General features: G+C 32.6%; 1 protein-coding gene across 5 annotated transcripts; it reads left to right on the top strand.

The window, feature by feature from the left end:
* Window positions 1–3,743: 3,743 nt before the first annotated feature.
* Window positions 3,744–7,445, top strand: LOC114162329 (Pentatricopeptide repeat (PPR) superfamily protein). Of its 5 annotated transcripts, none has more exons than XM_028046181.2 (4): window positions 3,744–6,462; window positions 6,662–6,763; window positions 6,945–7,027; window positions 7,112–7,445. In XM_028046181.2, exon 1 carries the CDS (start codon window positions 3,890–3,892, stop codon window positions 6,155–6,157), a length of 2,268 nt encoding a protein of 755 aa, XP_027901982.2. In that variant the 5' UTR covers window positions 3,744–3,889; the 3' UTR covers window positions 6,158–6,462; window positions 6,662–6,763; window positions 6,945–7,027; window positions 7,112–7,445. The 5 variants fall into 5 exon arrangements, with proteins under 5 accessions (XP_027901982.2, XP_027901983.2, XP_085522347.1 ...); XM_028046182.2 differs by having other exon boundaries at window positions 6,945–7,031; XM_085666221.1 differs by lacking the exon at window positions 6,662–6,763.
* Window positions 7,446–11,307: the final 3,862 nt, after the last annotated feature.

Here is an 11,307-nt window from a genome sequence, read left to right as displayed (position 1 = left end):
TTAAATAAATTAGAGTTTGGATGTAAGTTAAATGTAGTCATTTGTTTTTTAATTTATCTTGTGTAAGAAAAATTGATATTATCCACGGCTAAAATTTTTCGATAATGATAAAATCCGTTGTTAAATTAATGTTATTAAATCATATTCTTTACAAATTAATATTACAAGTTATTAGCGTGAAAAAAAAAATATCAGTGACGTGAGTTGTAATAACTTTTGAATACATTATTTGTTATTGTTTATAAGTTAATTATAAATCACAGTTTTCTTAAAGGTTCACTTCATATATATATGTCGATTTCAAATTTGAACGAGTAAGCATAAAAATAAATAACGGGTATTTCCTTTGCGATTGACTTACTAAAAAGAGCATGAAAATTCTCAATTGGATTACTAATCAATCCCACAAAAATTTCTAACAGTTGAAAATTGCAGTGAAAAAAAATGTTATGAAGCCAGAAAAATCAATAAATGTTTCTGTATACCAAAAGATAAAACATCGGTTAAAAAACTACATTGCTTTAAACAAAAAGAAAAATTAAATAGAATCTGTTAAGAACGTTGAAGGCATTTTTTTTTTCTGTATTATAGAGACGTACAATTATACTAACACAATTTTTAAAATAAACTATTTATTATTTTTCTTAGATTTATCGGGTAATATAATTTTTTAGGGTTTAACTTCTTAATTATTTAATGAATTATACACAACTTTCTTTCAATTTCAATCAGTAATCACAAATATATAAAAAAATAATATTCTTTTTGCTCTTTTTTACTGTCTTTTTTATTTATATCTTTAAAGATCTATGGATCACTAATTACACCGAGTCATCATATAATAATATTGTTAAGGTTTAGAGTTTAAAGTTTAAGGTCAATTATTATATTTCTGAAGTATTATCTGTGTTGAAATGTGGAGTTCCGTCACAATTTTGTTCTTAAAAGACGTCTCAGATAATAGAATAAAAAAAATATTTAAATTGCATTTAACCTTAAATCACATACGGTATAAGACTTATTAAGAGTACCAGAATATATATTCAATCCTTTAAACAAGCATAAAAGAGTATAAACCATTCAATTATTTTTAATTTTTATCATATTTTATCTAATGTTTAGTATTTTTTTTTAACATTTGTATTTGTTGTGTAGATTTATTTGTATTTATTAATTAATATACTCTTTTATATTATTAAAATCAATTAAACGAGTTGACAATGATATCAGAATTCACTCATTAATATACATCAATATCAAATAAACAGTATACCAATCAGGCAAATACTGATAAAAAAAAAAAGAGGATAAATCCTAAGACTATAGTAATTATTAACACGAGTGAGGAAGCATTCACCACAATAATTCAAAAGCTGAAGAGAATGAGTGACAGAGACTAGTGGATAATATTATTTATACTGTCACGTGTATGTTGTAGTTGCATCGACAGAAACATTACTAAAAGAGTTAATTTCTTTTTATGTGTTGAGTAGGATGCAGATATTTGAATTTGATTAAAAACATAAAGGTTTTTCATCATGGTTATTAAGTTGATTATGGTGTTGGAAAATGATTAAGTGATATTAGTTTCACCTACTCCAGCCAACTACAAAACAATTTCACCATAAAAAAAAAACACTAAAATTGTAGCTATGTTACCAGAGGGACATATAGCTCATCCGTGATTACTTACTTTTCCACTCTCATATTTATTCGTCTCTTCACACACTCAACAATACTAATTCGTTTTACAAATGGCATTGCTGAAAAAGATTGTTTAAATATATTTTGTTCTTTAAATTTATATATAAAATTAGAATTATCTTTCTATACGACGACAATTTTCTGTTATATGTGTTAAACAGTATTTCAGAAACTGTGATTAAAGAAACTGCAAACATACTCTGCGTGTACTATTCAGCAACTACGATTAAAGAACAGTAAATGAATTTTATAAATAGGTCACATGTTTATCTATTATTCAATTAATGCAACATGAATCAATATAGAATTTTAATTTTTTTCCGCATATTTGTTATGATCTATATAGTATGGTAGTTATTACCACCATTGATTTGTCTATTTGAATTGATAGTCATTTTGTTACGTTATTAAAAGTATTCCGATAAATAATATTTATATAACACATTTATCTTAATATATTTTTGTATAATTTTTAGTAATATATATATATATATATATATACTATTATTCTTCCTTATTTATTAATATTTAAATATTATAAGATCAACCAATTATAGGTGACAAAGTGAAACAATTCAAATCTTAGATGTTGATTCACTCTGGATCGAGTTTAAAATAAATCAACTCAATCCATCATTTTCATGTAAGTAAAAAACTTGAATATTGGCTTGGTCCACCACATGGTGATTAAAACTGTTTTTTTTTTTTTTCAATTGAATCAAATTTAAACCAATGAACTAACCCATTTTTACCCGATCACATTTAAACTCTATTAAAGTCTTCTTAGTGGATTCATCTTGATTTATACAAGTAACCTAAATCCAATTTCACTACTTGGTTATACAAGGATTGATTTTGATTTATATAAATTACAAAAGTTCAACTTCACTCTATTGAGTAGGGATGTTAAAATGGGTCAAGTTCGCCAATCCGTCAAAAAAAGGCAGGCCGGATTGAAATTTTCAGCCCACCAACTCACTGTAATCCGGCCTGCCTAATCCGCCAGTTTAACGGGCCAAAATAGGTCAGCCCGCCAACCCGTTTTTTTATTTTTTTTTTATGTTTAAAATTAAAAATAATTAAAAAAATAATATTTTTATATTATATAAATAAATTTATATATATATATATATATATAATAGATTTATAAAAAAAATTTACAAAAAGTTAAAAAAAAATAAATAAAAAAGACAGGCCAGCCCGTGGGTCAGTCCGCCGACCCGTCATCCCGTCCTAAAACGAACATGTTACAATATCCAACCCGTTTATTGGTAGCAGACTAGCCCAATCTGATCCCTTTTTAGTAGGCCACAGGCAGACCGGGCCAAAACGGGACGGGCTTGCCAGTTTTGCTACCCCTACTATTGAGGGCACAAGAGTTGGTCTAAATTCTTAAATATTGTTTTTACCTCAACTACTTAGTTAATACAAGATATTAGTTTGCCTATTATTTGATCTTAACAAATTATAAAACTACTTTTAATTGCAAAATACCTGCAAACAAAATCCGATAATTAGCTAAATTATAAAACTAGGAATTTAGATGATCCTTTTCATGGAATCCCTTGCCATTTTTATTCAAGGATTTTCCCTTTTAATTCGAAATTAATAATTTGTGTACTGTCAAATTTGACTAATCAACCTATTTATTCTCAGTAATATAACTAAAAGATATATCTGAATCATCACTCATAGTACACTCGACTCGAGGCATATCACATCCACTAATAGATTATTAGATTATGGTATTATTCTACAAACAAATATTTAATTTATGTGGAGATGGGACAAATACTCGAATCGTCAAGTTTGTTTGTCCCACAATTATCTTGAATTGTCTCCCTACAACAAGCACTTAATCTTTGAAGCTGATTCTCATAAATTTAATTGCATTATTGGTTTCACTTTAATTTTCTGAAATCACAAATATTGTAATATTAATTTAACACATGTTATATATGTTGGAGTAGCGGTATAAATTAATGAAAACATGTCTGTAAAATGGTAAATCGAGTTTGTTACATGTCCGACAAGAAAAAAAGTATGGCCACCTGATAATACTATACAACGACGTTTGTTGTTTTTCTATGAAGCCGATAGAGGTAAAGCATGCACGTTAATTGTTTGGAAGTTGATAATGGTTGAGTGCATGGTGCATACGAAAACCTTTAGGAGGTGAATAGCAATGTTGATACGCAGGTTCAACGTGTATGATGCAGGGGAACTCATCGTGCTCGCCAACCACGTCAAAACCGTGGAATCCCTCCGCCGCCTCCACGCGCTCACGGTGACGTGCGGCCACTCAACCAACCTCTTCATTGCTGCAAAGCTCATCTCTCTCTACGACTCTCTCCAAAACGACCACGTTTCCTGTTCCACCCTCTTCCACTCTCTTCCCTCCAAAGACAACTTCGTCTACAACTCCTTCCTCAAATCCCTCTTCTCCCGTTCCCTCTTCCCCCACGCTCTCACCCTCTTCTCACACATGACACGCGCCTCCAACCTCTCTCCCAACCACTTCACTCTCCCCATCGTTGTCTCCGCCTCTGCGCACCTCTCGCTCCTCCCCCACGGCGCCTCGCTCCACGCCCTCGCCTTCAAAACCGGCCTCTTCCATTCTTCCTCCGCCTCCTTCGTGTCGTTCTACTCGCGCTGTGGTGAAATGGACCTTGCATGCAAGGTGTTTGATGAAATTCCTGTTCGGGATGTGGCTGCTTGGACTGCGCTTATTATCGGCCACGTGCAGAATGGGGAGCCGGAGAAGGGTTTGAAGTGTCTCCGTGACATGCATGAGGTTGGTGAGGATACTCAAAAGCCCAACGTTAGAACGTGGGAGGGTGGGTTTCTCGCGTGTGGGAATCTCGGGGCTGCGAGAGAAGGCGCTTGCTTGCATGGTGTGGTTATCAAAGACGGGGTTGCTTCTTTTCTACAGTCTTCCGTTTTGGCTATGTATTCCAAATGTGGGTTCCCTCGAGAAGCGTATCGAGCATTTTGCGAGGTGATTCACAAAGATCTCTTGTCTTGGACGTCCATCATCGGGGTTTGTGCGAGGTTTGGGATGATGGGGGAGTGTGTGAAGTTGTATAGAGAAATGCAGGAAAACGAAATACGTCCAGATGGGATTGTTATTGGCTGCATGCTTTCGGGGTTTGGTAATTCCATGGATGTGTCTCAAGGGAAAGCGTTTCACGGAGTGATTATAAGGAGACAGTACGTGGATGCTGAGGAAGTTAATGATTTGCTGTTATTTATGTACTGCAAGTTTGGAATGATGAGTTTGGCAGAGAGGATTTTCCCAATGTGTCGCGGGAGCGAAGAGTGCTGGAACTTTATGGTTTTTGGGTATGATAGAATGGGGGAGGGCGTGAAGTGTGTTGAGCTCTTCAGGGAGATGCAATGTGTTGGTATTCGTTCTGATTCAATTGGAGTAGTTTCAGCTATTGCCTCGTGTGCTCAGTTGGGAGCAGTTAATTTGGGAAGGTCGATTCATTGCAACGCGATAAAGGGTTTTTTGGATGCTAACATCGCAGTCACCAACTCGCTCATAGAGATTTATGGAAAATGTGGTAGGATGACCTATGCATCGAGAATATTTAACAGGTCGCAGAGGGATGTTGTGTCGTGGAACACTTTGATTTCGTCTCATGTTCACATCAAGCAGCATGAAGATGCTGTAGATTTATTTGATAAAATGGTTAGAGAAGGACTGCAGCCCAATACAGCCACACTTGTGGTAGTGCTTTCTGCATGTTCCCACATTGCATCTCTAGAGAAAGGAGAAAGAGTTCACCGCTACATAAAAGAAAGTGGTTTTAGAGTCAATTTACCTCTTGGCACAGCGCTGGTTGATATGTATGCTAAATGTGGTCAGCTGCAAAAGTCAAGAATGGTATTTGACTCTATGATGGAGAAGGATGAAATTTGCTGGAATGCAATGATTTCAGGCTATGGAATGAATGGATATGCAGAATCTGCTTTGGAGATATTCCGAAGTATGGAGGAATCAAACGTTATGCCCAATGAAATTACCTTCCTCTCTCTTCTCTCAGCATGTGCCCATGCAGGACTTGCTGAAGAAGGAAAGTACGTGTTCGCGAGAATGCTGAGTTATTCTTTGAGTCCCAATTTAAAGCACTACACTTGTATGATAGATCTTTTGGGAAGATCAGGTAATCTGCAGGAAGCAAAGGCTATGGTCCTATCTATGCCTATTTCTCCAGACAGCGGTGTCTGGGGAGCTTTGTTAGGTCATTGTAAAACTTACAATCAAGTAGAGATGGGAATAAGTATTGCAACTCATGCTATTGACTCTGAACCAGAAAATGACGGCTACTATGTTATGTTGGCCAATTTGTATAGCTCCATTGGGAGGTGGGAAGAAGCAGAAAATGTGAGAAGGACAATGAAAGAGAGGTGTTCAATGGGAAAGAAAGCTGGTTGGAGTCTGCTCTGAGTTGAAACTTCACTTCCCTCGAAAATTAAGAAAATGTTAAAGAAAACCATTGGAAGTTTACCAAGGGCCAACATGCTTAATCTTCTCAAGTTTGCTCATTTTATAAGCCATTCATGAGCTTTGTCGTTGAGCAATTGAGCTAAGGAAGCTGACATATTATTGTCATGCAATACTTTCCGCATTGTATTTGACACTACACAAAATTAACCCTATTGATGGAGGCTTTAATTCTGTATATCATAAGAGTTCATGTCTGAGGCACGTGAGGTTTGGCGGGAGGGAGAGAAGATCGAGTTTCCATACAGGTGGTATTTGATTCGGCAGTGCACTGTTCGATTCCTTTGAATTTTGATGCTTTATTAATTTAATACCTATGCTCTTATCCCAAAGTGTTTCTTTTTTTTTTTAATTGATTTGTTAAGATATTAATAGTTTTTTGAAACGAAGTTTTTTGTGGAGCTTCCTCGTGTTGTGCTAAAAATTTCAAGGGAAATTCTTTTTCAGGTCATTAAACGTGCTTCTGAAACCCGATGACCTTTTTTCACTTACTTTCTCAGATAGTTAAATATGTGGCAGAGGAACGTGAGAGAAGCATTGTTGATTGGGGTATCCTTTTACTTTTTCCGATCGCTATTAGGTTTCCGGAAAAGAATTATAAATAACAGGGATCATGTGTTGGGTTTTCTGTTTGTACGTTGTTCATAGTCATAGTACTGTGTGCAAATGTTTATTGTCTCTCTTTTTTCTTTGTTTCTCGTCTTTATTTTATGATGATATTGTCTTGAAGGTATTAATTTTGACGACATAGAGGCGTGAGCAGAAAAAGGGTGTTCAAGAACCTTTCGTTCTTCATAAATCTTCCATCTTCAAGTTAGTGAGTCATTTCAAGCATCGCCTTAATTTCTTTTCTTGTCTCAATATTCTTTTATTGTCTCCTCAATTTTCCATATGCAGGTAAATCTCACTACACAACATAAGAATTTGAACAAGAACACCACAATTCCATAGGAAAAGAAGGTTTGAGCGATGGTTTCGTTTCGTTTCAGTAGAGCAAAGATGTTTGCTAAAGCAGAATACGGCGAAGGAGGGGCAAAGGCAGAGAGATTACACTAAAGAAGGGTAGTGTGTGTTTTCAACGTGAAGGAACAGTGAATGAGGATTCAGAGATTAAAAAGATTTGGGCTTTTGACAGTTAACCCACCCAACTCCATCCACCCACTCTATGTATTTTCTTATTTATTTTTGAAAATTCATTATTTTAATTTTAAATCAAAATATATTCTGGTTTTTTCAAAATTTGCACTTATATAGACTAAAAGCAATACTCATAGTCATATCATGTATACAAGTTTAGTTGTAATTTATATTATTAATCAATAACTTTTTATTTTAATTTTGAACCGGTTGGTTAAAAAATTGTAAGTTGAAGTATAACAGTTCATGTGTATAATTCAAATTAAAGAAGTTCATGTATATAATTCATATTAAAGAAATTAAATTAGAGAAACATTTTAATCAATTTATCTATTTAAACAAATGTTATATAAGTGTTCACATTTTATTTAAGTATTAATCTTTATTTACAAATTCCATTAAAATAAAGTATCTATTACAATTTATTTTCGGTCTTTCGCTTAAGTCAATAAGACCCATTCAGTGAGTCCATTTATTAAACTAGCAATCACATGTCACGAGAATTCACTTTCGTACACAAGGGCTATCAATTTACTTTATAACCGTAATGGTGAGTAGATTTTGAAGAATCTTCTTGATTGTAATAACTTTCGGTGAATGATCCGATTATTGCCGGCAAGTATATAAATTTTGCATACATTAATAATGATAATATAAAAATGGTTATATAATATCCGTCTCAACCTGACCTCTTTCAGGTGTATGTTGAAAGTTTACTTAAAAAAATTTACAGTCAACCTAGATACATGAAAATATCCGTCTCAATCTCTTTCAGGTGTATGTTGAAAGTTCACTTAAAAAAATTTATGGTCAACCTAGATACATGAAAATATCTGTCTCAACATCTTTCAGGTGTATGTTGAAAGTTCACTTAAAAAAATTTACAGTCAACCTAGATACATGAAAATATCCGTGTCAACCTCTTTCAGGTGTATGTTGAAAGTTCACTTAAAAAAATTTACAGTCAACCTAGATACATGAAAAAATGTTCTAATGTTAAAGTCAGTACAAAATTAATCGATAAAAGAAATAAATATTGTAATTAATGTGAGATGAAGTTTCAAAAATCACAATTTTGACTCATTTATAGTTTTTTCTGAGCTTGTAACTAGGACCTACCTAATCACATGCCAATCCACCTTAATCCTAATTACTGATCTATTTATGTAATCAAGGTTCTTAATTTCTAAAGATTCACAATTTCAATTTTTCAATATACTCAATTTCTTTCTGTTCTCAACTTCTGACGGTTATCGATTCTTCACCATTTTTAACCTCTCATGATTATCAATTTCTCAAGGTTTTTAATTTCTCATGATTCCTCAATTTCTCACGATTCTCAATTTCTCAAGGTTATAAATTTTTCATGGCTCAAAATTGTTCACCTTCTTTCGATTCTCACATTTTTTAAGGTTCTCAAATTCTCACAGAAATCAATTTCTCATAGTATTTAATTTTTCACCATTCTCAATTTCTCATGGTACTCAAATTATCATGAATCTCAATTTCTCACGAATCTCAATTTCTCACGGTTCTCAATTTTTCATGATACTTAATTTCTCACAGTTCTTAATTTCTCATGATTTTCAATTTATCACATCTCTCAAATTGTCATTCATTTCAATTTTTCTCAGTTCTCAATTTTTCACATTTTCCAATTTCTCATGGTACTCAAATTGTCATTGATTTCAGTTTTTCACGGTTCTCAACTTCTCATGCTTCTCAATTTTTAAGGATCTCGATTTCGCACGGTTCTTAATTTCTCATGATTCTTAATTTCTCATGGTACTCAAATCATCTCGGATCTCAATTTTTCAAGGTACTTAATTTCTCACGATTCTTAATTTCTCACGGTACTCATTTTCTCACAGTTCAAAATTTCTGACGATTCTTAATTTCTCACAGTTCTCAATTTTTCACATTTCTCAATTACTCACAATACTTAATTTCTCACGTTACTCAATTTCTCACATTTCTCAACTTCTCACATATCTCTCAATTTTTCACAGTTCTCAATTTCTCTCACATTCTCAATTTCTCATATTTCTCAATTTTTCACGTATCTCTCAATTTATCACATTTCTCAATTTCTCATATTTCTCAATTTTCACGTATCTCTCAATTTCTCATGGTTATCAATTTCTCATATTTCTCAATTTCTCATGGTATTTAATTTCTCACACTTCTCAATTTCTTTCAATTTTCTCACGGTTCTCAATTTCTCACATTTTTCAATTTCTCACAATTCTCAATTTCTCACGATACTCAATTTTTTACGATTCTCAATTTTTCATGGTTCTTGATTTCTCATGGTACTCCAGTTGTCATTCATTTCAATTTCTCTCGGTTCTCAATTTTTCACATTTTTCAATTTCTCATGATTCACAATTTATAACAGTTCTCAATTCCTCATGGTTCTCAATTTTTAACGGTTTTCAATTTTGACAGATCTCAATTTCTCATGATTCTCCATTTTTCAAGGATCTAAATTTTTCACAGTACTCAATTTATCAAGGTATTCAATTACTCATGGTTCTTAATTTCTCATGATACTCAAATCATCTCAGTTCTCAATTTGTCACAGTTCTCAATTTCTCACGATTCTCAAATTCTCTCAATTCTCAATTTCTCACATTTCTCAATTTCTTACCGTACTTAATTTCTCACGATACTCAATTTCTCACGATTCTCAATTTCTCACGTATCTCTCAATTTCTCACGGTTCTTAATGTCTCACGACTCATAATTTCTCATGATTCTCAATTTATCACATTTCTCAATTTCTCACGATTATCAATTTCTCAATTTCTCACATATCTCTCAATTTCTCACATTTATCAATTTCTCACGGTTCTCAATTTCTTATGAATCTTAATTTCTCTCAGTTCTCAATGTCTCACGACTCATAATTTCTCACGATTCTTAATTTCTCACATTTCTCAATTTCTCTTAGGTCTCAATTTATCTCGATTCCCAATTTCTCACGGTTCTCAATTTCTTATGGTACTTAATTTCAAACAATTTTCTATTCCACACAATTCTCAATTTCTCAAGTTTTTCACAGTTCTCAATTTCTTAAGTTTTTCAATTTCTTACAGTTCTCAATTTTCCATGGTTCTCAATTTCTCATGATTCTTAGTTTCTCACGGTTGTCAATTTATCAAAGTTCTCAATTTCACACAGTTCTCAAATTTTCATAATTCTCAATTTCTCACATTTTTCAATCTTTTAAGATTATCAATTTTTCACAGTTCTCAACTTCTCACGGTTCTCATTTACTCAAAGTTTTCAATCTCTTAAAGTTCTCAATTTTTCAAACTCAATTTCTCTAAGATTTTTAAATTCACACAGTTCTCAATATCACGATTCTCAAATTCTTAAGATTTCCATATTTTCATTGTTCTCAAAATACCACCATCATCGAGGTCCAACATGCCTTGTAAGACTACAAGTAATGTAATTGTCACAATCGAAGAAGCCATCTTAAATACATAATAGTAATTTACTCTAAATAAATATACTCAATGAGTGCGGTTGATTGCACATCCTACAACGACAAAGGCATGTCAAAAATATAGATCATGTGCAAAGCTAATGATGAAAAAACAACTTTACATATATAGAATGAATGATCTATTTCACTCGTGATCAAGGAAGTTTGATACAAAAAAACAAAAATTGCAAAACAACATATAATTCATATTCTTTTATAATTTTTAACATTTTTTCTCTTTTAATACACGAAATATTTACTAACTCCTTAACAATTATTTTTCGTTCTTTCTAATACAAATAACTGTTATTTTAATTTATTTAAAAGTATCTGTTATTTCATCTTAATTTACCATTATTTCTTAATATCATCAATGAGTGAAGAAAAGGACAAAATAACAATACGATCAAATATAACTATAGGCTTCTATATTGAACATATTTAGTGAATTTAGTTGTACCAA

The sequence above is a fragment of the Vigna unguiculata genome, chromosome 9, assembly GCF_037176805.1.
Source record: "Vigna unguiculata cultivar grain cowpea cultivar isolate G323 ecotype 2 chromosome 9, ASM3717680v1, whole genome shotgun sequence".
Classification (NCBI taxonomy): Eukaryota; Viridiplantae; Streptophyta; class Magnoliopsida; order Fabales; family Fabaceae; genus Vigna; species Vigna unguiculata.
Note: the sequence above shows the minus strand (reverse complement) of the source record. Positions and strands in the feature narration are given on the sequence as shown.

Bases quoted from the DNA above. Each gene is read 5' to 3' on its own strand.
- LOC114162329 (XM_085666221.1), top strand. From the start codon at position 3,890: ATGTTGATACGCAGGTTCAACGTGTATGATGCAGGGGAACTCATCGTG.